General features: G+C 45.7%; 1 protein-coding gene across 1 annotated transcript in view; it reads left to right on the forward strand.

Moving 5' to 3' along the window:
* The window catches only part of PSMB7 (proteasome (prosome, macropain) subunit, beta type, 7), a 50,905-nt gene that overhangs the window by 19,444 nt on the left and 3,872 nt on the right, over positions 1-27,589 (forward strand). Inside the window, exon 6 of the mRNA XM_004677353.2 lies at positions 5,584-5,642. Coding sequence (XP_004677410.1) covers positions 5,584-5,642 — 59 coding nt within the window. The remainder of the gene's footprint in view (positions 1-5,583; positions 5,643-27,589) is intronic.

Genomic DNA, 27,589 nt, shown 5'->3' on the forward strand with positions numbered 1-27,589 from the left:
CTCATGCAGAAGCGGCTTTAGTGGTGTGCTCTAACCCACTGCGCCACCAGGGAGGGCCCCATTACTGTATCATCTTTGAATAAAAATAAGACCATGCAAGTAAACAAAAAAAGTGGCATCACCTATTATAGACATAATATTTCTGAATTGCATCACGTAGTAGCTGTGTTGTTTAAGCATATCTGCTGCTGTTGCTTTGGAACACGCTTTTCCCCACTAAATACTGTATCATGGGCATCTTCCTGTTGCCCCCCAAATTTGCCGTGTTTAGTGACCATAAATAGCATTGTATTGTTTCTTTTCCCTCTCTCCTGACTGTTGGGGCTTCATGTTTACCTCTGCTTCTCCCCCTTTGCCCATTTATTTCTTAAGACTAACGCTCTAGCTGGTTTAGTGGTATGCCTGGTTTTATGATTTGCGATTGATTTTTCTAAATAGTCCTTAGGGAGTCTTCTCTGTGTGGGCTTCTCTTCTTGGTGGGACTCTGTCTTGCTACACCTTTCTCAGCACTAGGTCATACTCTTTTTAGTCCTTATTAATTAAAAAGGAAAAAGTGGCTATTCAATTTTAATTCATATTTCTGTGACTCTTAGTGATGTGGGGTGTTACTAAACATGTATGGGGCTCTGCCTTTTCATTTGTTGAAACTGCTGCATCCTTTTCTCCGCAGGCATGTGGATGTCTGCGAGTTGTTCTCAGTTATTCATGTTCTGCGTGTTGCACATATTTCCTCAGTCTCAAGGCTTATCTTTTACATTGTTTACAGCACTTAGTCATTTTTTAAAGCCAGTGGCTTGTTATTAATAACAGATATTTCATTTTAAAGGATTGTCTGGAAATATGATTCTTTTCAGAATTTGTGTCCGAGGCCCCCTTCTGTGGGGGTCAGGCCCTGATGGTCAGGTGGGGAGCAGATTTGCTGTCCCGGACTCACCAGGACGTCTGTTGTAGGAGAAATTCTTTTAATGAGCACCAAGTGGAAGCTGCTAAATCCAGGTGGTGCCCCCGGGTGGCTGTAGCAGATAGGTGGGGTCAGAGCAGCGCCTGGTACCCCATGGTGGAAGAGGGCTGGGTTATGAGCTCTTCCCCACCTCCCTGTCTCTTTCCTCAGGCTGACTGCTGGGTGGTTTGGGAGTTGAGTGTTAAAGTTGGTGGGCGAGTGTGTGGGTGAGCCTGGGGGAGACATCGGTGCAGGAGGTGAGTCTCATGGCTCACTGGGAGGTGTCGCAGCCTTGCATAGACCTGATCTTGCTAAATGCTGGTCACTGAACTGTACCTCATTTTTCTGTTTAAAGAGCTTTGTTCTGGAGGCAACACTGGCTACTCAGTAGCTGTGGGGGGGCAGATTTGGTGGAGGTTGCTAGGGAGCAGCCACATGAAAACTACCGATGAGGAAAAGCGCTTTGCTGCCAGAGTGCGGGGCCTGCGGAGGCGTCTCGCTCCTGTGGTGTCACGGAAGTTTGGGCCAGAGCGGACATAGATCAGGACACGGTTCTGTGGGTTTAAAGCCTCTCTTTCATTTTGCAGAACCTCAGTGCTTTATACTGAGTTTGTCTTCTCTTTATCCCAGTATGGTAAGTTCAGCAACAAATGTTCTCTTCTATTGTACCCAGTCAGTACTAATACTGCCATCACCGCTCCTTCAGGGCCTACTCGGTTTCCCCGGCGCCTCCATCGGACCTTCATTCTCCAGGTGGCACGTTGCATTTAGTGCTCACTGTGGGCCAGAGGCACAGAGAGACGAGAGTGAGACACTCTCATGGGAGTGTGAGGGGGTCAGGGAGGGCTCTTGGGAAGAAGTGACCTTTCAGCCGGGGTTTGAAGGGTGAGTAAGAGTTTGTGGACGGTCCGGGCAAAGGCCTGCAATGGTATGGGGGTTAGGGATTATTGTCAGTGGGTTTTGGTAGTGTGTCTGTGTGTTTGTATTGGGGAGCAGTTGGGGATCTGAGGGAGGCAGAGAACTGGTCATAGATAGATCAGTGTGTTTACGTTGCTCTGGACTGGGGCATGTAGGATTTTTTGTGTGAGAGAATGACCTGGGGGTGCATCTTGTCCTGTGCTGGTTAGTCCCGTGTCCTGGACAAGAAGCTTTTTTACCTCAGTGGGTTGCTGTGAGGGTGGCTCTGCCTGGCACATGTGGGCACACAAGTCAGAGCTATTTTTTCTTCCCTCGTGGCAGCCTTCTCCGCCCAGTTATAAGTTCCTGGAGAGCAGGCCTCATACACCTTGCTTCTGGAGCTCACCTGCCCTTTGGAAAGCTCATCTGCTTCCCTGTCCTTCACCTGCCCTGGCCCCATATGCGGCTGGTGGCTTTTTGTTCATTTGTTCCTTAAATGGGAAACCAGCCGACTTGTTTTTGGAGTAACAAACCAGGGTCATTTTCCTCACAAGGCCTTTTTAAGCCTTGCGTTGGAGTGTGAGAGTGCCTGGTCAGGATGGCTGATGCTGAGGTAATGCTGTGTCTCAGGGCGCTGCCGTGGTTCGTGAGGAAGATGGATCTAATATTTGAACATTTTGTAGGTTACATGCTGCTGAACCTGTGTGGCATTTGGTGATTTATTTATATAGTTTTAAGTGGCATTGCAATGAAATTGAGGGAACTTAAATGGAATTATTAAAGAACACTGGTTTCACTGCGCTTACGGTCTTTTTTTTTTTTTCTTGCCCTTTTTAATGACCCATTCCTTGCCCCCCCCCAAAAAAAACTTTTGCCTTGCAATTCTATGAGGATTTGCATCTTGTTCTCTTGTCATAGAGAACATATTTGAAATGCTCACTTCAGTTTTCTAAATAGCAGACTCAGTCAGGGGTTCCCAAATCCTGTTGACAGAGCCAATTGTGTGTCATCTCCTAGTAATTCTGTGTATTTCTGAAAAGGGGGCGCCAAAGTCCTCTTTTCCTAAAAAGCTGGGAGCAGGGGCTAATTTAACTTGCAAGTGATTTAGAAGTTGTTTTTAAGGTTGAATTTCTCTTTCCTTTAAAATTTTTTTGTCTTCTACATTTTTGATTTCAGGGGAGGCAGCCTTGGGCGGCTTAGTGAGCCCCTGCTTCTCAGAAAACCGTCTCCACTGAAACAGGGAGAAGAGGGAGTAGGAGAGAGAAGGGGTGGTGGATAGGTGGGTAGTTTGAATGTGATTTAGGGGGTAGGATGTAAAATCAAAAGCAGATAAACAATGTAGTAAGAGCCCAGTTTCCTTCCTGTGTTTATCACCTGCACTTTCAGCTGTTAAAAAAAAATCTCCAATATTGTGAGGAGCAGCCTCAGACTCCATAGACAGTTTTTGTTACAAGACTCTGGATTTTGTATGTATCATTAATTTCCATTAATCTACCATTTTTTCCTGCAACCTTGTTTCTAAGTAGGAAAATACACTCTTGAGAGAGGAAAAATTATTTTGGAGGGAAAATAACTATTTTTCAAAGTTTGCATGAAGTTACGTGAAAGGAAGTATATATGCCTAGGAAAAATAAAACGAGTCTGTTCACTGGGAAACTGCAAAAGGAAGGATAAGCCAGGAGGGAAAAAAATAGGACTAGTAATTTTTAAGGAGATGTGTTTGAAAGTCAACTTGTTTTTTCCTTTTGACAATAGTTTTCCATAAAGTTGTGAGCTGTAGGGTAAAATTTTCCCTGTCCAGTGTTTGGGGTGTCTGGTATGATTACCCTTGGGCTTTCCACAGAGATATTCTTGGACCACTCTGGGAAAGGCAAGCCTGTTGTTGGGTGCTTGTGGGAGTGTTTAGTATCTGGAAGTATTTTTCTGAGTTTATTCGCAATTTTCTTGTTTTTCATGATAACTGTCTTGTTTCCATACAAAACCAGCTCACTTTTTGCTGTAAGTCCAAGACTCTTTCTCACTGGTGCCTCAAAGCAGACATTTAAGTTACTCCCCCTACCCCAAATCTCAGCATGAACATGTGGCCCACAAATGTTGGTGGAGTTTGCCTCCAGACCGCCAAGGACATGCTCAGAATGTGGTTCAGAGGTTGGGCTTGGTGAATTTGCTTTTGCATTTGTGCTCATTTTACGTGGGGCATTGCTTTTGTCCCTATGTAAGCTCCATTTCCTGTTCAGAGGGCTTTTAATATCCTTTGGTCCCCCTCTTTTTTCTTTTTAAGGAGAAAAAATTGAGAGGGAAAAATGGGGTTGCCTTTTGCTCCCAAAGCCTAAATGAATAGTCATTGCTTGTAATGCCAGTCTGCACTTGACGCTTCCCACTGCTTTGGCGTGATGTATCCCGTGCCGGGAAGGTAATGGTCCTGAGCCGCGGCGAGCGCCTGGAACAGGAGTATCCGTCATATTCATCGGGATTACCATGTTCATTGATTTGTGTCTGTAAATCTGCTGTTTCTACCCTTTAAATTTGATCTATAATTGGACCTCCTTAAATGGTTCAGATAAGGTAGTCTGTATTTTCTCAATGCAGCATTGCTGTCAGCTTCTCCTTTTTCATTATACATTCAGCAGACTTGATAAAATCAGCAGGACACCTCATTTGAAACTGTTTAATCGCTGCCTTTTTCCTTTGCTAAACCATTGAGGTGGTCAAGCGATGTACACAAATCATTTTAAATAGAAAATATGGTTTTCTCTGTGACCCAGCTAAATAGATAGTGTTATGCAAAACAAGTTAAAAAGTAATAAATGCCAAAAAAATCTTCTAATTGGAGTAAAAAATTGTGGGCAACTCTATTCTCTCTCCAAAAGTGGAGTATCCTGAAATATTGCCAGAACCCTGTAAAGACAAGCTGATAGTTTTCTAAAGATTCTGTGGTTTCTGAACAAAGCAAGTTTAAATTTTCAAATAGTGCTGAGCTGCCTTTTACACCGTTCAAAGGGAGCCCATACTTATTTGTAATGCCTTTACTTCCCACTTTCGTTATGAGAAATTTGCTCCCTGTTAATATCTGTGCAGCATAACCTTTCAGCCATTTGCTTTTGTGATAATAAATTTTTGTTTCTTTGTCTGTCATTTTGTCTACTCAGCTGTTACTCTTCAAAGTACAAACTAAAAATAACAGCTCCAAATAAATGCCACATAATAAAGTGTTTTACAGTTGTAGCTGGAATAACCTGGTGACTGCAGCTCATCGTCCTATTACCATCGCTGGGGCTGTAGTTCTTCCCTGCGTGTCAAGGTGACTCTGCCAGGGCCAGCTCATTAGGACAGTCTATTCTTTCTGTCTGGCTTGGTATTTAGCGCTGTACCCAGCAGCCTGCCAAGGCGCGGTTGTGGCGCACAAGACTTTGAGGAGATAGGAAGTTTTGTGGCATTCACTTTTTGTAAAACATAAGTTCTCCATAACCTCATTTTCATACTTACGCATTTTATTGTGAATAATTTACAGTTCTTGCCCGTAGATGAAGTAAGGCCAGTTGTAGGCTTATCTGAGATAGTGGTAATGTGATCCAGGCTTTTGACGTGCAGTGTTTACCTGGTTTATGCGACCTATAGGATTAATATTTACACTGTACTTGAGTGTGGCACTGGGTATGTGTTGCCATTTTGATGCCCTGAGGTGCACTTGAGATGGAGAAGCTGGGAGTTGGCAAATACACTAACAGCACATCTTTGTCTTACAGGTTCTGGCTCCTTGGCAGCAATGGCTGTGTTTGAAGATAAGTTTAGGCCAGATATGGAGGTACGTAAGTCCGTGCAGCTTTATTCTTCTTCAGATATTTTTCCAGTTTCACGTGAAACATGTGCAGATCATTGCCAGTTCCTCCAGATCACCGCTGCTCATGGGAATGTTCTTGGCACAGAGGCTCTGTTTGCTGAGAAGACCAGCTGCTCGGGAAGGGGCGTTTGGAGTGGCCCTTGAGTGCGCCCTCAGGCTCAGTGAGCCAGCACTGCCTGAGCTGCCTGCTGTGGGCTTTGGGCCGTGCAGGAATCTTCTTGGCTGTAAATGCTCCTGTGGTATAGAATGTTTGTCCGTGCTCCAAGCTTTCCCTGTCATGATAGCTCAAAATGACAGGTTTTTTGTTTTTCTCCCCAATAATAGAGAAACTGAATGTCTTTGCATGTCTCTGAGACCTGGTGTGCAAGCGGGGGCAGCTTAAAAAATTTCTATAGGTTGTCCTCCATCTGGATGGGGCTAGATATGTGCATGGTGGACTGTTCCAGGTGTCAGGGGCCTGGTGTCAACTCTCTAAGGCATTCTTTTGTTTTCTTTGCTGGTGGGGGTGTGGGGTTCTTCTGAATGATGTTACCTTTAAGTCTGCTTTAATAATGATGTGCCCCCATTGCATTAAGCAATACCTCTCAAGCCCCCCACCTCTTGGAACAAACCCACAGATTCCTTGTCACTTTTGAAGGGACGTTTAGTGTGTCTGGATGTTCCCTGCACTGTGGGTGCTTCTCCTCCACTGTGCCTCGCCCCCGAACCAGCAGGGAGACACCTAAGTCCTGAGGTAGTCTTCATATTGGCTGCTGGTTTTTGATGTTAATTTTTTTATGGGGTTTATCAGCTTCTTTTCAACAATTAGTAAGCTTTTGTGAATGGTTGACCTGTTCCTTAATAGGTAGGGTTCTTCATTTCTGTCTTTGCGGTGTTGTTTTGTTTAGCTACTAAAGCGTGTCTTTGGAAGCTATTTTTTTGACAGTGTTCTATGCCCACTCATCTTTGGATAGCAGTGCATATTTGAGATTTTTTTTCTCCTACCAATGCTTATTGTCATTGGCACTCAGAGTCTTTGGAGCCGTGATGTTCTCTGCTGGTTAGTGTGTGCCAAGTGCCACATGGGCCAGAGATGCAGGTTTGTGGATGCTGCTCAGCCAGGCCAGGGCCTCCCACCGGAAGCTGCTGTGCACTCGGCGTGTGAGGGTGGCACAAATCAACGACTTGGCCACTGGCGGCTGGCTTCTTCCCTTTCTTGGACATCTGCAGGAATCCAAATAGGCTGTGGAGATAGAAGTTAGCTGGATGTTTTATACTAAGAACAATAGTGTTGTTCCAATTAAGAACAGTAAGCAGACGCAGGTATCAACTCTAAATGAGTTTAGGATTCTGTTCTCATTTCTCAGTATGAAAGTTTATTCCTATAGCAGCATTATTTTCTGTTTGGGGGTTCTTAAGTGCATAGAGAAAAAAATAAGATATACTAGGTCACTTAAGAGAGAAAGAAAGAAAAACAGATTTCCCAGGCTTCCATCCAAAGGAGGGGCCTTTTCCCGAGCTCTATGATCCATTAGGACTGACAAAGGTGTCCGGACCGAGACCCTGATGACTTTCATTTAGAAAATTGCCTCAGTAGTGTCAGACCCTTCTTTCAGCAACATTAATCTTTCCAGATTTTTTTTGAAAGCTTTGTCTTAACTTCCAATTGATTGGGGGCTCCATACGTTAGAGAAAAATGGGAATAGCAGAAATCGTGGAAGTATAGGTGTATATTAAAAGTGACCTTAAATAACATTCTGCTAAAACAAATTTTACATTATTTAGGGTTTCACTTTGAAATGACTCAGAGGCCATGAATATAATGTTGATTTGGGGCAGTAAAGGGAAATGCATTTATTCCTTCAACAAAACTTTTGATGTTAGCAATCTGCAGAATTTGTTTCTTAGATCAGTTTTATCTGAGACTCGGAGCTGTTAATGTTATGCCTTAGCGATGAGACCTCAGAACAGGTTCACCAGCTTTTCATTTCAGATTGACTGTTTAAGTTTACAATTTTAGGTGACTGGTTTTTATTCATTTAAGTTATTAATCTTGACTCAGGCTGACAATCTACAAAAGGACTTTATTAAGGTGAAGGTAGTACCTGCTTCTGTAGTGAAGTGCGTGTGAAAGTAAAGAGGAGGCAGATAATAACGTAACAGTTGTCAGCAGATACACTTTACAGATCCAAAGGGATGTTCATAGGCACTAAAGATATTTAAGACCAGGCTGCCCACTTTCCCATGGGGGAGATTACATGATGCTGTTGTGGAGAGACTCAGCCATGTCAGAGGACACCATTTTAGTGACCTCTTTGCTGTGAAAGGGAATTTGACCAGTATGTTATTTCTGGTTCTGCTTTTGGACAGAACTCGTAGAACAAAGACCTTTTCTTTTCAAATTTCCAAGTTTAGTTTTCCTTACTTCCAAGAGGTGTTAACCATCGTCCTGTGGCCAGTGGCCCTCTATGACTTCTTTCTTGCTTATTTTGAGAAAGCAGGGTGCGCTAAGTCTGGTTATTTCCTTTTGTGTGGGGAAGGACTCTGGGCTGACCTCAAACAGAAACCCAGGTGCGCACAGCTGCCCTTCCAACCTCGTGTGGCTCACCAGGGCCATCACTGCTCGAGAGTGGACTGCACACAGCTTAGACTGTCATGGCCACATAGTACTTGTCGAGCAGTAGGCTTTTGCCAGGCTCATAGAGCAGGCTCGTGTCTTTATTGTTAAAAATCAATAAATTAGGAAGCCTGCCATCATCTTTTTTTTTTCTCAACAACAAATCCATGTCGTTGACAGCCTAGACTATTTATAGAAATAGAATTCTCCCCTTTATTAAAAACTTTTAATGTTTTCCAAGAAAAAGAAAAAGAAAAACTATATACCAGAGATATTTTACTGGGCGGGGTGTGTGTGTGTGTGTATAGTGGGGAATGGGATCAAAAATGGGTGGGGGGGAGTGCATGGGACTTTGGTGATGGCACACAGGTGAACTGGTGATGGGAAGTCCACAGGGATTGCAGCTAAGTTGGAAAAAAAAAAAAAAGACACCATTAAAAAGTGTCAGGCAAGCCAAAATGCTCTGATTATGATTAAAAAAACAAACAAACAAACTTTTAATGTTTTCCCTCTATGGCTAGTCTGAATGGAGAGATGAAATAAGTAGAAAGCACCCCAGCTTTCAATGACTTAGTATAAAAATTGGAAGAAAACGTCTCAGTAGTATCTATTTTACTTGTTGAAACGGGGCTATTTTAAGTATTTGGGGCTAAATAAGAATATTCATACTAATTTCACCAGTTTTTATGTTTTTAAATATAACACTAGGCACTTTAAAACCACACACGTGGCTCACGTGCTCTTCAGTGGGGCTAGTCTAGCCTTGGCTCTTGAACTTGGTCACCCACCACGTTAAGCTTTCTGCTATACCCAGTGCTATTTACTGTTTTTCTTGAAAACTAACTTGGTTTTCTAAGTTGAAGCTCATCATAAAATACGCAGCTCATAAGTGTTCTGTTTCATAGGTTTTGGTCTCTGTTATTACCCAATTAATGGTCACTCAAATCCAGACAGAGAGCATTTCCCTTAATGCAAAGTTCCCTTCCTCCTCTTCCTTGTAGTTTAATTCACCTTTTTAAATTTATTTAAAAATACAGCTTATAACTATGAAACTCAGAGTTTAGTGTGCTGGTCCCCCCCCCCCAGACACCTGACAATGCTTACCTTAAATAAAAGCGAGGATATCTTCATGTGTCACTGCTAGGGTGCCTCCAGGGCTGTGCCTCTTAAGCTTTGGGAAACAGGCCGACATTCGCCCCATGTCAGGCCTTCTCAGCTACTCACCGTCCTTTGGGTAAGGGCTTGCTTGCCGCTCACGCCTCGCTGCGGGCATTTGCCAGCACCACACTCATTTCGAGTGCCCCCTCCGCACCGCACACACCTGTCCCATTGTTTTCCAGCTCTTTGAGAGACATCTCCCCTATTTGCCTCCTGCCAGATGGAGATTCTTGAGGCCAGAGGCCATGAAATCATTTCTGTTCTGCACCTCCTGTGTTCAGTAGGTGTTAGCTGAGACAATAACCCTGAGCTAAGACAAATTCTGAGTCATCAAAACCACCAGGGAAATAGCGGGGACTTTCTCCTCTAAATGGAAAGTGCTGACCATTTTCTTGACATAACAGAAGAAGATAACTAGTATACTTCGCAAGTGGGACACAGTAGTGGGCAGAGTCAAAGCAAGCACCCCATTCAAGCAGAATGAAAGTGAGGCAAAAGGCCAGTGTTCATCGGGAAGTTACAGGCCAAGAAGCAGAAGAGGGAAGCCCTGTTGGAGTCACGTGAGGGGGCCTGTGCCCCGACAGTGGTCTGAGCCAGTGCCTTGCCTCAGCTGGTTCCCTGCCTAGAGGTCTCAGAGATGCTGCCAACTAGGAAAAGGCACGTGAACGGTCTTTAAAAGTCGCCACCCACTCTGGGCCCTAGTACCCTCCTTATTGGTCTTGTCATTTTCATGGTCCTGTCTTTAGACCTTGCTGCTGGCCTGAAAGCCCTCCGAGAGCAGGAGCTACACGCACGACTTGTGTTTCTTGTGCCAAGCGTGCCGACCGCCACGTGGTGGTAGTAGCAGACGAGTGGGCAGGACGGTGTCAAAGCGACTTAGTAGTTCTCAGGTGGCCCTTCCTTTGCGTCAGTTTGACATTTTCTAGTGTTCATGGTACTGAGCTATGACTGAAAAGGAGGCATAAAAAAGGTGGTACTACTGGTGATGAATCTCATGCCTTTTTTCAGCAAAGGTGCTTGTTCAGACATTGTACTTGTTCAGTAGCAGAGCAGTGGGTTTTGAAATGTGTGAGTTGATCTAATGACAAGGAGTCAGTTATATGAGTGGGTTTTTCCTGATGACGAGTTAAACAAAGCTGTTTGTTCCCCCTTATTTTTAAGGCTGATGTAAGAATTAAGCCTCTAATTCTGGTGGTTAGCTGGGGAAACACTGGGGAAACCAGTGATAGCCACACTGGCCTGTTGAGTCCATTTTTTAGTTAAACATAAGGTATTTTAACCACAGTACCTGTAAGCTTTGTGGGGACATATCTTGAAAATGGTTAAATCACTGAAATAAAAGAAGCTCCTTGTAGGGTGTGGAGGGAATTAAGGACTTGGATCAGATAACCGGTTAGTTCCTGGTAGGTTCCATCCTTTTTCTTTGTAAGAAGGAATGTTTTCATTTGGCCCAGTGAGAAATTTAAATTCTTGAAGATTATAATTCATTAAAATGGGTAGAAGATTAATATTTAGTCTGTCAAGATCAATACCATCCCCTCTTGGCACTAATTGTCAGGCCGCGTGCGCGGCCGCTGAAGGGCGGTGGTGTGCGGGAGGCCTCACATCACAGGGAGACGATTCAAAGGCAGACTGGCCTGCGCCCTCTGGTATCGACTTGCAAATTAGCATCTGGAATCTAATTAAACACGCTTAATGAAAGTAGCAGCTGAATGCTGCTGGAGAGGACAGTCGGCTTCCCTTCTCCGACACGTAGTCTGCACTATTGAAGTTGGTCACCCAGACACCTCGCGTGAGCACAGTTAAAAAAATTAGCATTTATTTGAAGAATAGAAACTGTTTTTCATTCTGTTATGCATTTGGCATGCTCTGGCGTCCCATGAGAGCCATGCCACAGCAGATAGTGAACAATATTTATAAATCCATGACAGGCAATAATAGCAACTTGAAAAATTCTTTTGCTAGAATCTCAAGTTGAGAGCTGCCAAAAGCTGAGAGGATCAGATCTGCAGTGGCAGCTGCTGTGCCCTACAGTTAGAATTCTAGACTTTGAAGATGCTCAACTTAAAGAAATGAAGACTGCAGGCTTAGCCAATTTTTGCAGGTTTCTAGAGCTCTGGCTCTCTGCCTTTTGAAGATGAGTTGCTGAAGCTTCTACCACTGCCTGAGGCGTGCTAACACCAGCAGGATCTTTTTTTCCCCCCTCGTCTTAGTGTGTCTTCAGTTTTAAGCAGCACATGCTTAGTCAGTGCCAACTGGGATGGTCCTTTCTCTGGTGGCTGTGCTGAGAGAAGGGCTCTTACCTTACACCCTTCAGAGAGTGCTATACAGATAGATGGTGACGTGTACAAGTGCCACTTCAGCTGTCTGATTGATGGCATCATATCTCACCGCTCTGCGAGTCTGGCCTCTGGAGAAGCCTTTATAGATCACCCCAGACGTGAGCAACCATCGCCCTAAAGGCTGGTGCTTACCTCACAGACGTGATGCCAAGCACTCAGCTCCCAAGAAGTAGAATTCATCTGTTACTGCAGGCAGCTATAGCTCCACTCCCATCAGTAAGAGTTGATACCAATGTAGTGCCCTGACAGCAGATCTTAAAAGTGACTATAGTTTTTAATTTTTTTTTTTAAGACCAGTAGTGGACCCTGAAGCAACAGCCTCTTGTGTGCTGTGATGGGAAGTAGTGTAAGAGATCTGTATTATTTTGATTAACAAGAAAGAATCTGTACAGTTTGGCACATAGACTAGTCCTGAAGGAAAGCAGAGAGCACGAGTTCTGTTTTGGGTGAGGGAAAGGAGCCCAGGAACTTAGGCACAGAAGGACTGGGCCGTGAGCCTGTTTCCACTGTACTTGGTACATGACATGACTCCAGTGAGCCACGACCCAGGGCCATCGCCCTGGGGGGGGGGGGGCAGAGGCCTGCCTGCAGGGGGCTACAGGATTAGATGTGATCTGTAAAACTCATAGGGTGACTCACAAAAAATTGGCTCGCGGATGTGGCAACTGCTTCTGTTTTTTAGTTATCCAGTAATAGGATACAGTCATCACATAGCAACAGCTAATATGATTATTTGCTTTTGTGTCAGACTTGGTGCCGTATAGCATCAGATGGCTGCGGTTCTTCTTTGCCATCTGAAAACTTAAAATCGAGAGACTACGTGGAGGTCATCATGATGGTAGAGGCCTGCGCAGTGTCTGAGACAGGCCACGGAAGCACTTGCCTTTTTGCTGTGCAGGGAGTATTGGGAACACTGCCATCATTAGCTGATGCTTGTTGAGTGCTTACGTGGTGCCAGGCTCTGTTCTGACAGCTTTTTCTGCATTATCTCGTTTACTTGTCCACAGCCACACGAGGGATATGCTTTGTTAGCCCCGTTTTGTAGAGAAGAGCAGCAAAGTGTAGGGAGGTCAGCTACCTTGCCCGAGGTCACACAGCTTGTCGATGAGGGAGTCCTGGCTTGAAACTTGCTCTGTCTAGCTTGAGAGCCTCTGATGGAGTCAGTCCTGGCTGCCCTGCCTCGCCCCCTAGACCCGTGATTCTTTGGCAGCAGAGTGGGGAAGACATCCTTCTCCAGGTGATCAGAAGGGTGGGCTTTTCTTTTTTCTGGGATAAGTTCCTGTGAAGGCAGCAGGAAGCCAGGCAGGTGTCAGAGGGGGAGTGGAAACCTGTGGTGAGTGCTGGGAAAGAACCCAGGAGTGGAAAGGTGCAAAGAATTCAGAATGTGGAAATATTGGGAAATATTAATAAGTCATTTACCTGTGGAACGTACTTTCCTCTTCCAATTCTTGATTTCCCCCCAATCTCTTAAATAGAATTTTTCCTGTGATTTCCCCCCTTAAGTTTCCAGGTTTTGCCTACGTAAATAATGTTCATTTGGCATAGCCCTCTTCACATGTAGTAATGAGACCAAGAAGTTTTTAAATATTGTGAATGGCATTTGTCCACTTGAGGCAAATCATGAATAACTTGAGCAACAAAAAAAAAAGATAAGCAAGACTCTCATATTTGAATAATGAGGTGCTCTTTTTTCCCAACTGCCAAAACTTTTTAATCTTCGTCAACAATTGTTCTGTCCTCCGTCTTATTTAGGTTGCATCTGTGCGGCTCTGCACTCAGGAGCCCTGACAAGCAGCATATGAATTCTGTATTCATTAGTGATCTTGCTCCAGTGCCTCGGTCCCTGCCACGGGGCTCAGGTGCGGCGGCTGTGGCTAATCCCACCAGCTGACAGTCAGGGGTTTAATGACTCCATGGGAAGGTGACCACTCGCTGGGAGGTTTGCTGGCGGGACCCACATGCAGACAGTGGAGATCAAGGCAGACTATCAGTGTCTAGCCAGAGCACCTTCCTGTGTGACTTGAACCCTGTTGGCATCAAACAGTTTTAAGTCCGTGCAAAAAAAATAAAATAAAATTCAGTGGTTATCACAAACAGTGATTTTCCAACCTGCATCGGTATTGATGGCGTTCAGGACTGTTTTTCTTGTGACACTTTAATAGGTGCCAGTTTAATGAGCTGAACTTGACTTACGTTCCCAGACTTTTAGATTTTAAGGTTATGTTTGCCTGGGTGTTAGATCTGTTTAGGTATTTTGTATGTATGCCTGGGGAAAAAAACCAGATTGAGCTAAAATTCTTATTAAATGTTTTTAAGGATTTATCCTGGCATTTTGGTTCATCATATCCTCTAGTTTTTAAGGAATTACTATTAGCATGTGAATTCTTTGACTTGTGACATGTCGTTAGGAGGTATAACGATTTTTAGGTCCTCTTCTAAAAGTGATGGATGCCATATTTTAATAGCCACTTCCTTGAAATACAATTTATATGCACACAGCTCTCCCATCTTCAGTGTGCGATTCAGTGGATTTTATTTAGTGTATTCACGGTTATAAAACTATCACCACAGTCAACTTGAGAACATTTTCATGGTCCTCAAAAGAAACCCATTTCCCTTAGTCATACCTACTTACCCCAGTCCTAAGTCAGACAGTAACCAACCTACTTTCTGTCTCCATAGGCTTCCTGTTTTGGACACTTCATCAAGTAGGAACCGTACAACTTGTACTCTGTCATGACTGGCCTCTTTCACTTAAAATATCTTTGTAATATTTCACTACATTTCCATAATATTTCATCTAGTTCAGTTTTTCAATCCCTTTTTGTGGTTGAGTAGTATTCCACGGTGTGGATGCTTTCTTTATCCACTTACTAGTTTACGGACATTGGATTGTTTTCATTATTTGGCTACTGTGAGTAATGTGGCTGTTAGCATTTCTGTGTAAGTTTTTGCATGGATGTATTTCCTTTCTCTTGGGTATGTACCTAGGGTGGGATTGTTTGTTTACTGGCAACTCCATGTTTGACCTTTTGATGATTAACTGACAGACTGTTTCCGAAGTGGACACATCACTTAGAGGTAAGGATTGTAATTTCTGCACATCTTCTCTAATACTTTCTACCTGTCTATTTGATGATAGCCATCCTGGCACTTGTGTATTGATACCTTGAGGTTTTCACGGATTCCTTACTGATTAAGAATGAATGCAGCTTGGGAAATTATCAGCTGGAACCACTGAGACATTGGATGCATCTTTTTATGCATTGGATTTGGGCAGTAATTGCATTTGTTTAAACATTGAAAGTCCTTTTTAGAAGCTCTCCCTGAGACTATTTCTGTCATTGCTCTTGGTTATAATTCCTGCTCATTGGCTTTCCTTAAGATCTGAAGCATTAGCCATAGTAAATCATGTTTTTATTGTTGGATCAAAAAATGTATTAATTTTTCTCAGTTTTCTCTTTGGTTGTATTTATTATAAAGCCCTAGGTTTTAGAGATGCTGGAACCCAGGGCCCTGGGGCCCTGTAGAGAATTATTCTCAGTCATTACTGAGAATAAACATAAAGAATTTTAGAAATGAGCAGATATTGAGGTTGCTGATACAGCTCATCAGGTGATTTGGAGCATTGTCATTAAATCGTGGGAGTAGGTAGGTGATCATGAGGAGATACTGGATATTGTAAAACTTCTCACCAGCACTAGGTAATTTGAGTTGTACCCCCTTTAAAAAGTGAGTTTATTCCCTTGCATTTGAAACTATGACTGGGCCGGCTTTGGAGAGCCAGGAATGGTCTTCTGGCATTGAGCCTGCTCCCTTGGGTTTTCTTGCTCTCGTTTTCGGGCGTGGTGCTCTGTAGGATGGGCAGATGTAAGAGCTGGACTTTGCTCCCTGTCAAACAAAGTTTGGGATTTTGGAAGTAATTGCTTCTCTCCCTTTGATTTTCTCTCCCTTTGATTTTCTAGGATTTGTTCATCTTGTTAGATAGAAGTGCCACTTAGAAGCCCACTGGTCTGGCCAAGTCCTTGTCTTCCTGTCTCTGTTTCTCCAGAGCCCAGTTAGTGGTGGTGGATGGTCACCATTTCCACCCTTGTCTGTCGTGTTGAAGTGCAAAGCGGATGTCTGGGGAAAGGGTGAAGGAAATTTACTTTTCCCATTTAGTTTCAGGAAATAAAAGGGGGTGAGAGGGGAGGAGATGAAGGAGGAAAAGTGTAGTCCTCAGAATCTCTAGTGAGCTGGGAATGGGTTCCTGTGGGTACCAGGTCTCTCGAATTTGAGAATCTACCATGTAAAGTCTTGAAGGCCCTGATTTCTAACCCTTTGGGGAGTAGAGAACTACAAATGGCATACTGGCATAAGTACTGACTTTGGGGATTCTTTGGGGATTTTTCACCAAAAACATTTCAGTGAAAAAATTTTCCCACACCCATCTAGCTCTGTAAGCACTGAATTCCACTGCCATGCATGATCAGAATGTAATCAGTTGGCAGGTGCTTTACTGGTTCCACGCTGAACGCAAGGTGTTGCCCTTGGTGGTGTAACCCGCAAGTGGTATTGAAAGATGCTATTCTGCACGATGGTAGACATCCCTTATATTGATGGGGTGAAGTAGATTGAAAAGAAGGGATTATTTTACTCTGTGGTAAATAGGTAATTATTTATGATGCATTTGTTTGGAGCAGGTGTTTTATTTGAAATGTTTCACTTTACATATTTCCTATAACTAAAATGTAGGGGAAGAGACACCATATAGGAGACATATTTCACAAAGTGTATTGCTTGCTGCACCTGTGTCAAAGACCCAACAAACAGAATGAAAGTCTTGTGACCAGAGACTCTAGTAGAGGGAGGCGAGTGCCTCATGCAGGCATAGTGTTGACTAGACGAAGTGTCCATTGTCTTTTAACTCCATGGGCAGAATTCAAAGGAAGATATTATTGCTGGTAAAATATCCTGCATCAAGGCCCTCCCTGGTGGTGCAGCAGGTTAAAATGCAGCACTGCAAGCTAGCCACAACCGCTTCAGTGTTCAGAGTTCAATCCCCAGCCCAGGAGGTGACCCACGTGGTGCAGCAGACCTCTCCTGTCTCACCCACTGCTCCCCACTTTGTCTCTGGTGAATCCTTTCACTGCCCCTGCACCTCTGGCCTGTACCCCAGTTCTGTATGCATAAATAAGTAAATCTTTTTAAAAAATCCTACATATCTAAGGAAAAATGGACTTCTTTATTTCATTAAATTGAAACAGCCTTTGCTAACTCAGGCCTTGTGTGCGTAATTCAAGGCCCTAAAAGAAACTCCCTTTTCTGGTTTTCTTTTTCTGCTACTCAAGCCAAGATTTGAAATGGCATAGCTCTTTGGGAAAAGCAGGGGGAAAAAAAGCTCTTGTTACTTACCAATACCTATTTGTTCAAAATTTGGAAGGATAAACACTTACTAGATAGTGGCTTTCCAGGAAGAGGGGAAACTCCATGAGTTTCACTGTCCAATGTGAGGCTGTGTGTCACAAATGCAAGAGCTCTTTCTGTGTGAGAGGCTTGCAAGCTCTTGAACAATGGAGTTCCACTTCTGTTGTATTTAGGTTAGAGAAATAGAAGGAATGAAATATAGGACTACTGGATGGTGTCTTAGAATCTTATAAGTTTTGCCTTGGCAGGTAATTTGGCATAAATTGTTAATGTAAATCTGGGTTACTGGTAGAGACGTTATTTTAGTAAAAAAGATAAACTGCTGATTAATTCAGCATAGAACTCAATTACAAATTGAAAGTGTCTCTGCGGGACTCCTGGACCCTAAAGACAGCAGATGTTGAATTGATACTCCAGCATATTTCACAGTGGTATGAAATATTAACATGGTTTATTATAGTTGTGTGCTGTGCGATATCAGAAAGGGGGAGGGGTGGGCCTGTGGGTGTGCAAAGCAGCTAAGCAGTGCACAGTCGCTCGCTTACACTGACGTGTGATGAAGAATTTTAGGAATTTCTTCTCTTTCATCTTGTATCAGTTAGCTGTGAAAAAAATTAAGTTTAAAATAACATTTAGGGCTAAATATTTAAATGGTGCCTATGTCTGTTTACATGTACATGTGAATGAACAAAACAAAAATATAAACTTGTTAATATAGGGCATTTAGACATTAAGGGGGAATACTACCTGCAAGGGGATGGAACTGTGTTTCAGTGAATTAATTGTCAGCTTTCATGGGTAGGAAATTTTTACGGACTGCTGTACTGTTTTTACCTCCTGATCTAAAGCATATGGTAATTTAAAATGCCCCTATAATTTGTGCAGACAGAGAAGTTTCATTTCTAGCCAAAAAAAGCTTCACAGTTTTCATATATCTGTATCAACTCAAGGGGGGAAAAGTCAGCAAATTTTGTATATCAGAAGATCTGAATAAACGGAACTGCCAATATTTGAAGGGATTGGCAATTCTTAAGAGGCATGAGAATAAAGTTGGCTTAGATGAGATATTTCAAAACCATTACTATGAAGATGACAGTTATTTTTTTGCATCACAGCCTGTCCTGATCATGAGCTGTAAGTTTTGCTTGCAGAAGTAAAAACAGTTCCCAAAATAGCCAAATGATAATGGTAAGAACAAACATACCCTGGATACCTTCTGCTGCTAGGAAGGCTTAAAAGAAGAAGGGTGCGGTGGGGTTTTCTCGAAAACTTTTAAGACCGAAGGCAGAAGGTGGTGGACAAAGAAGCCAGAAGCTTCTTGGTACTGACACCACTGGAAGAACATCTCTGCTGGCCTGGAGTCACCTTGGAAGCCTTGTAAACCGGGTGCAGGTGTGGCCGTTCACACATGGGAAGGGTGGCGGGAGCCCACTTACCCTGATTTGGCCACCCCAGATGGACGGCGAGCTCCGCGCCTGCTTGTAGACGTGGCCCCTTTCTTAGTGACGGTTCCCACCTGGTGGGCCGCGCAGGCCCACGGGCAACTGTTGAGAAAGCATGGTGTGGAAAATACAAGAATGGTACGTGTAAGTGGGCCATAGAGGTGCACGGAAGAGGAATTGATGGGGAGTCTCTATGTTGGGGGGGGCTTTCGATGGCCTGATACAGGATTTACACGAGATACCTCACGCGAATTTTTTTCTCTTGGGGTTTGAGCAAGGGTGGGACAGCAAGACTGACGAGAGGAGAGGAGACCATCCAGACAGAGGGTGTCAGGTACAAAGGCTTCTGGGCGCCTGCCCTAACTTCCTCTTTGTGGTGTAACCCCAGAAGTTTAGATGGCCGGATGTATTTGGCAGTGCTCCAGACAGTGTCTAAAGTCGTCTGGGTGGTCATTCCCAAGTCATCATACCTGCTCTTCACTGTGGGGTGAGCATCCCCGTCCCTGCATGTGAATATTTAGTTGAGAAAACTGCCACGTTCCATTAGAGGCGGCCGTGCTTCAGCAGTGGGTGCAGAGCTGTGTAGGCTGTTCAGATGTCCTTTGAGATTTCCATTGCGGTGTAATTGGGAGACGCGGTGTGCAGTGTGTGGCGCATGGCGGAATGTGAGATTACCTGCTGTAATGAGACCCCAGCAGCATACCTCAGGAAGGTAAAGTTTCAGCTGTAAGAGGGAATATTACTTGTGCATTTTAGTGAGGTAATTTATACTACTCTCCCCTTACGCCGAAATTGAGCAGAAACAAAAATAAAAAAAGATCACAAGTTGTGCTAAATAGATATCTTAAAATTCCACCTAGGCGTATAAGTTTTGGAGAATATTTGCAGTGAGAACCATTCGTAGAACAGTCACAGTCACAGTTCTCGTGACCCGTTGTGAGGTGGAGCATAGCCTTACTCAGATTGGAACTGCGTTGATAACGGAATATGAAAAAGATTTAAGGACTCATTCACTTTGATGCCGTGACAAATGCATTGGTTTCTTTTAACTCAGGTAAATTGAACTGGGCCATAGATGGACGCTAGGAGAATAAAGACTGGCGTGATGGGAAATGCCTGTGTGCGCTGTGAAGAGGCCGCCTCTGGCGCGGAGTGCCTCTCGCGTGTCCCCTGAAGCTCCAGTTTCTAGAACATAGCTCAGTTGTGACATAGGCTTCAGTACTTTAAGGCCTGGGGAGGAGGACCGTGTTTGTACATTATGCTTCAGACATGCATGGAGTCTGCTCCATCCTCTGACTGCTCGCCCCCAAATTTTAAGAGAACATGTAAAGGCTCTTGTCTTTTCTTGGTCAGTTTCAGTTAAGTTTTACAAGTAACAACTGGCCTGATGGGCAAATTACATTAATGCAGTTTTTCTTTTATTGACACACACAGTGGTCAACAAGTAACCAGGTCACTGCTAGATCTCTTATACATGGGCTTGGACATGTAAACATCTGAATGTTGCACTGAACAGTGAGTTTGATACCTTTGCCTTGGGATTTCATGGGTGTAGCTTCTGTATTTGAGGACTTCTGATTTTACCAGATATAACAAAGCAGATAAATGATGGGATGATGGGTTAGGAACTTTGAAGAATTTTAGCAGTGAATTACTTTAAAAATAAAACACCTCCCCCCATCCCGTGATTTCTCAGTTCCATCTGAGGACTAGGCAAGCATCATCTCCGTGTGGAGGCTGCTTGGCGCTTCCGTTGTCTTGAATGGAAGAACATGGGCTGTGGAGTTAGAAAGGGCGATGACTCTGCCCTTCCAGTTCCGCTGGGCCTGCGTCTCCGTGTTAGTCACTGTCATTTTTGAGCCTTGGGTTTCTGCATTTGTAACGAGCATTTGTGTCAGCCTTCAATGGGGTTATTTGCAAAAGCACATGAACAGTGCACTTGGCGTGGAGCCTGCATGCAGCGAATGTACGTTCTCTGCTGCCCTTAGAATAGTTTCTAGTGAAACACAATAAATACGTGCTGCTTAGAACATTTCTTACTGACTTGACAGTAAATTCTGTACGCGCACGTGAACACACGTCTTACAGCATCCTTTGCATTTGAGCTGCAGTATTGTGTGCACCTTCATAATTGATTTGCTTTAAAAAGGGTTGAGAGAGCAACAGCACTGAGTTAATTGCACCTGGACTTCGCTGGCAGTTCACTAGGTGTTGCCTCCTTAATTTAACAGTGTTGGTGAGCAGTGAGGAGGGCAGTCTCCCATGGGGGTCACCTGCCCTGCAGCTCTGGACTCCAGGCTGCTTCAGTCCTCCTGGCTGACTTAGCAGTGTGGTGGCTTTCAGCCCCTCTTGCAGGTGAGGAAATTGGGACTTGGAGTGTGGAGTGACTTTCCATCAGGGTCGCGCAGCTTGTAGGTGACAGGACTCAATTTATGCCTGAGTCTCTGAGTCGTCGTCATTCTCTTACTTCCTCTGCCTTCCACCCCGCCGGTCACTGTGATCAGTACGGTACGGATGTCCATAAGTTCCGGCTGTCCCTTTGCAAGGTCCCCCAGTCCCCGAGGAGCCCCACATTTAGAGAGTTTATGTGAAGTCTGGGGTCCCAGCAGCGTCGTCCTGGATAGGAGCTGACAGTAGCAGCCCTCTGCTCGTCTGCTTGCTGCGCCTGTCCGCTTCTCCTTCCTCCTCACTTTCTCTCACACCAGGCACGTGGCCAGGCCCTCATGGCCATGCTTCTTCCTAGAGTTGCTTTCTCTTCCTCCCCTCACCCCTTGCCCCAGAGTTAACCAGTCCCTCACACTCTGCCACATCCCAGACACACTTCGAGGGCCCTGCCAGCACTGACATGGCATGCACGAGTCTAGGTGAATTCCTACTTTGAGAACATGCTCAGTATTCTTTCAGTGACTACCTTTTTCTTGCCCTTTGTGGTGACACCCTTTCGAGTGCCCACTGAAGAAGCTTACTGGTGTCTGGAATATATAATTAAGTTGATCATTATCTCCCATCGGTGCACCAAAAAAGCTGCCAGGAAGTTACAAACGGCCTTTCTGTGATTGCTGTGTGTTCCGAGTTAGGTCAGTGCTCATGACTGATACTGGAGGTGCCGGGGCACCTCTGGGTCCCCTCTCCTGTGTTCCTGCTGCCACCCCCATCCCCGCCCTCCTGGTGCTCCTCCCTGCGGGCCCATCTCTCATCAGGTTTCTTGTACTCACCTGCTCTCCTCACCCTGCCTTTCGCCTCTCTCCCCTGCTCCTTCCATGCTGCAGCTTCGGAAAGCACAGCTCTGACTACATCATTTGCAATCTTAAGATTTTCCACTGCCCAGCTCAGAGGGCTGGCTCTCTGGGGCTTAGCCACACCGACCTGTTACCTGTCACCTTTCTACCTCGCAGCTTTACTCCTGGCAGGGCTCTGGTTGGGGTGTCAGGAAGCTTGGCCGGGCTTTCTTCCCTGCCCCCGGGGACCGCAGGCCACCTGTCCGCTCGTCTCAGCTGCGTGCGCCTACCCGCTCGCGCCCCCTCGGCACGTCCCCTGCGCGGTTTCATCTCCTGTGATCAATGCCTGGAGCGCAGTCTGGGGGTTTAGTAAATTGCCTGCTATCCAAGTGGGCCTGAACAGTTTTTCCAGGAAGTTGCCATCATTTGGAATTTGCTTCTTTTATGGCCATCTTTAAGATCCCTGAACAAGGATGTGGCAGTCCTTCCCGGATCCTCTTCCATGTCATCCTGATCCTTCTGAGGTTGGCAGCAGGACCGCGGTTCTCATCTCACGGGGCCTCCCCACGCGCCGCTCACTTTGCAGTGCATGTCCTCCTCCACGCTGGGAGCGGCTCACTGTGCACGAGGCTCTTTTTATAGTTGCTGTGACCAGAAGAGCAGATTCCTTTCATCTCCCCACCCCCCCAGCCCAGTTTTGGGTGCTACTTCTAGCAGCTCAGGAGTTTGTAAGCAGAGTTAGCACTGACCAAGTGTTTTATGGGGAAAGAAATATTACCAAGATCTTATTACTACCTGGGCGGCTTGGTTTTCATTTGGAGAGTGGTTGAGCCTATCTCTCAGTCTCTCGTTAGTTTTCTGATTACATCTGAGTCAGCGCAGCCTTGCAGGTAGACACTCGTGTGCACAAACGTGCGCGGCTCCTCTTTGCGAGGCAGTCTGGTCTGCTCCCGTGTCTCTTGGTCCTTTCCCCTCCGGAAGCTTAGGTGTTTTTCCTTTTATTTGCTGTCACAGAATCCAGAATTCCCTTGCTCACCAGTGGGAAGGCTTAGGCTTTCGTGATGCCAGGCGCTAACTTGGCACAGGCCCTCACTTGCATGGCACACGGGACGTGCCCTGAGTGCACTAGCCACGCTCTCTAGAGCCCTGTTTCTCTCCAGGCAAGGGCACTTCACGCAGATCAGGTGGTAACGTAGGTGTTCGGTCAAACTCTGTGGCAGACGACCTTGTTCTCACACATTTGCCTCTTTCTTCCACTCTACAACCTGCTAGTAACTGTTTGCAGAATCCTTGTGTTAGGGACATCCTTATCCTTGTTTTTCCCCACAGGCCTTGACCGAGGGGATGCTGTGACGTGGAGACACCTGTGCTCATCACTGAGCAGATCTTGGGGGCTTGCGCCCCTCCCATGGTGCTCTGGGACATCATCCTCTGACCTCTGTGGTTGTGTCGCTGCCACCCCTGCCCCCACCCCCCAAGTTGTGCCTGGACTTGTACACCCTTCAGTGATTTGGGACAGGCTGTGTGGGCAGTGATGGGTGGGTGATCCCTTGCACCCTGAACACCTGTTTCCACCTTCCGAAAGCCCTGCAGTCACTCCCCACTCCCCTTGTCCTTTGTCATTTGCATTGCCCTGAAACCAGGCTCCAAAGCGTGATGAGAGGAGCAGCAGCGCTGTCGAGACTTAGACGCTCGTCTCATGTCCACGCAGGCATGCTCAGCCGCGGCCCTGGCACCTGATGGCCCCGGGGCTCACACAGCAGCCCCTGCCCACTCAAACAGCTCACACTGAAAACAAAGCTCCAACACCTTTGCTTTTTGTGGCACAACCCAGTCTGAAGAAAACTAACCCTTCCCACTGTAAAAATGTGTGGCTGCGTTGAGCCCCTACGACTGTGACTGGTGAGGCAGCACTCTGCTTTTGGCAGGACCACTTTAGACACTTGTTCGAGCTGTTCAGATTTTATTCAACGTTAGCCATGAATGACTCCTTCAGCTGTACCAGAGACTCCGTCCGCTCCTCAGCAGACCATGGCCACCGCACAGCACCAGGTCTGAACCCCTTCTTAAGCGGCCTGGGAGCGCTCTTGCCCCGGATCCCTAGCGGGGCTGGGCCAGCTGTGGGGGGGCCATATCTTGGTAAAACTGAGCACTTGCAGTCTATGCTGCCGTCTGTGGTTGTCCAGCCAGGAACTGTGGGGTGTGGGTCCGGGCTGCTCCAGCCTCTTCTGAGAGGCCACGGCCTCATCGCACCAAGCTTCCAGGAAAGGAAACGCAGATTTTCCTAGGTGAATTGCGAGTGAGTCAGTTCTTAAGCTCCCAGTGGCTAGATGCGCACTCTGAACGCACCAGGCCAGTTCCACCTCAGCGCGAGTAGATTTGAGGAAGTTGTGTGAGTGTCACTGATGATGCCACCCACATCCCTGTTCCCCCACACAGAGGCTGAGAGCTGCCGCTCCAGGCTCTTGTGGGCTAGTGGGCCGGGCAGGGGCTGCCCCTGTGTGCCCCTAACCTGCTGCCAGGTGAGCGCCACTCTTGCTAGAAGAAGGCTGACTCCTTCTCAACCCCTCCTGAATGCTGGGGCCTTGGTCAGTAAATGAAATCTATTTTTCAGCAAATAACCAATTTTATTCCTTTTTAGCCTCTTAATTTTTTTTTAGTTACAAATTGGTTATTGCAGATGACTTGCCATCTCCATGTAGTTTCACATTCCAAAGCCATATCTAAAATAATCTGTTAGGTTCCCAGTCAGATGCGTAGAATGCCTGCCCCTGCCATAAATAAAGCTGCTCAGTATGCGTAACCAAGGTCGCGTGTGGAGGGTTTATTGAAAGAGTACTAATTTGATGTTGCGCTGTCCAGGGTGCCTGTTGGCAGGGGCACCTGCACGTTACCCTGGTGACGTTCCCAATCTAAAAATCACTTAAGTGAGAAGAGAAATTCAATTGTAGCTATAGACAAGAATAATGTGGAAAAGTTTCTTTGCGGTACTATTTTGGACCTGCACCACAGTGGATGCTGAGGTAATCTATCAGTTTGTGAGTGTCTACAAAATGCAACTCTCTAGATAACAGGTTTAAAGTAAAGATTTAATACAGTCTCCATCTCCTATGATGTTGCAGTGACAGTTTAAAACTCATTCTCTAAATCTCAGCAGACTTTATAGCTAGCAGTGGGCCAATATAAAGTTTAATAGCATTACAACACATAAATCATCTTTTAAAGATGCTACTAGTAGCTCCAATATTAAATGCAGACAATCGCCTGTGTTATAAATAATTTATCAAACACCATTTCAGATTAGCCTTCCATGCTGAGTTATTTATTTTAGCCTTTTCGGTACGATTCCTAAGGCACTTTTTGAAAGATCCATTACTGGTCAGTTTAATGAACTTGGGGGTCTGTTTTGTCCCCTCAAGCACTCGGGTGCAGCTGTGGTGACCATTACATGGCCGACGTGGACCTCTTTGTGCCTTTTACAAGTGCTGCCCATTTGTCATGTGGCGGTAAATGGAGCTGCACATTGGAGTCGGGGGACACATTGCGCGCGCAGTGATGGAGACAAACAGATAGCTCTATAAAGTGCTGCTTGTCACGGCTGCTCGCGCACAGTACATCACTCTTATTGTAATCTCATTTAAGAAGCAGGGGTGGCCCGGGGGGCTGATATTCCCAGTTAGTTTGGGCTTTGTAGCCATAAAGCAGGAAGTGCCCCTTTTATATTCTCTGAACTTTTAGGGAGTGTGCTTGTTGCTTGGATTAATTATTAGAGGAACTTCTCCATGGCATGGGGGTGAGGGTTTGTCAGCAGGTTTGTGTGGCCGCCTCCTAGCCTGCGGTTTTGCACAGTAGTCACTACTGAGAATCAGCTGCTCCTCTCCGAGTCCTCCAGCTCGCCTTCTTAAATACATTTCCGTTTAGTAAGTGCAGCTATGGGCAGACCCTACAGTGCACACATGCTTTCTGTGTTTGATTACTAATTCTTGCGGCAGTCTGTGATAATCTTATTTACCATCACTGTGTCATAGAAAGGGTGAATGACTCAGAGAGGTCAAGTGGCTTGCCCAAGGTTGCACAGCAGTAAGTAGGAAACTGAGGATTCAAACCTAGTCACTCTGCCCAGGTGACCTTGAGCCTGGGTTCCCCTCCTGACTGTTCATTGTTCATCAGGCTGAGTATCTCAAAGTGAAAAGAAGCTGCCATCCGCTTGGGGGGCCATTTTTCTGGTCCGGATGAGATGCCAAGTCCGTCTACATACTGGCTTGAAGCTCCCTTGTGACTAAGTTACATAAACCCACGAGCAGCTGGCGGGAGGACGCTGGCTGCTGCAGCAGGAGAGAGCTTTGCACCTGGGCCTGACCAGCTGGGGTCACAGGCTTTGCAGGACTCTGGCCACAGCCCACTGTGGCAGCTTTCCCCAGGCAAATGCTGCTCACAGCTCAGGTCTCTGCATCTTCCAGCAATCCCTCATGAAGTGTGAATCTTAAAGAGAGAAGCAGTGCTTTCTGCACTTTGTGTGGGCCAGAAACATAAAAATGTGGTGTTTTCACCACCTCTTGTTTCAGTTTATAGTTTTTCTTAAATATTTGGTAGCACGTGTTAAAGAAAAGAGTTGTTTAATTATGAAATTCCACTATAAAGAAAACACAGTATGAGTATGCCCAGTAGCATATTTGCATATGCGCTAGAATTCTGGGTGTGGAACTACTGGCGTAAGGGACCATCGCCACATATAAAACATTCGGGAGCACAGCAAGTGTCCCAGATGTTGTGGGCGACGGGAACTGCATAAGCGGTGTGCAGACAGTAGAGCCGTGATAGTCCTTCCCGGTTTGTGTCCTCGGGATTGGGGTGCGGGAGTGAGGTATTGTGAAATGAGCTCTTGGGCTTTAGTGTCGATCTCTGATATATTAGAAGTAGGTATCTGGTGCTCAGGTATTTGGGAAAATCACTGCTCCTCCCTCCCCTGCCTCGAAATGACCTTCAGAAGATTGTCAGAGGAGCCGCTGGTCGGCCTGTCTTTCTTGTGTTAGACTTGTCCAGGTTTTGAGATAGCCCTTGGTTGGGGGGTGACTGTCCCTGAATCAGGGAACTGCTCTCCATGGTCCTGAGATGGGTCTCCATGGCTGAGATGGGTTACGGGGGAGCTGCTTGGTGCCGCAGCGTTCTGGCCGTGCCCAGAGGATCCTTTACTGTCCACTGGCTTTGTGGCCTGGGGTGAGTCATTGACTTTCAGCCACAGCTCCTGACGGGCCAGCCTCACGAGGTGGTTAGGGGCAGCGCTAACTATGATCATCACACGGCGTCACTGTCTGGCTGCATACAGTGGGTGCTCAGTAGTGCGGTCCTTCCTGTCTGGCGAGCTCTTCAGTCCTGTGCCCGGGGGTGGGGGGGAGGGGTGGGGGGTGGGTAGAGCTATTTTCTTTCTGGAGGAATTAGGGAGGAAAAGGCATAAAAGTTGCATTTGCCCAGTTTTTTAAAGTCTTGTGTCACTTAAATAACAACACACATGATAATTTTATGAGTAAGTCAAGCTATACATAATCCATTTCAAGACTTGCACATTTTTAAGTTTTCGAAGTTCACCTACTCCATTACAGGCTATTTGCAAAACAGAGGACGACTCAGCCCCTGTCCGCGCCGTCAGCATTCTGGCGCCCGGGTGTCCGATCTAACTGATGGATAATAGATGTGCGCGCCTCACTTTGCGTATGTGATATGTGATTTGGCTTTCTCTTCAGAATTGCCC

Source organism: Condylura cristata, unplaced genomic scaffold (assembly GCF_000260355.1).
Source record: "Condylura cristata isolate star-nosed mole 26May11 unplaced genomic scaffold, ConCri1.0 scaffold00006, whole genome shotgun sequence".
Classification (NCBI taxonomy): domain Eukaryota; kingdom Metazoa; phylum Chordata; class Mammalia; order Eulipotyphla; family Talpidae; genus Condylura; species Condylura cristata.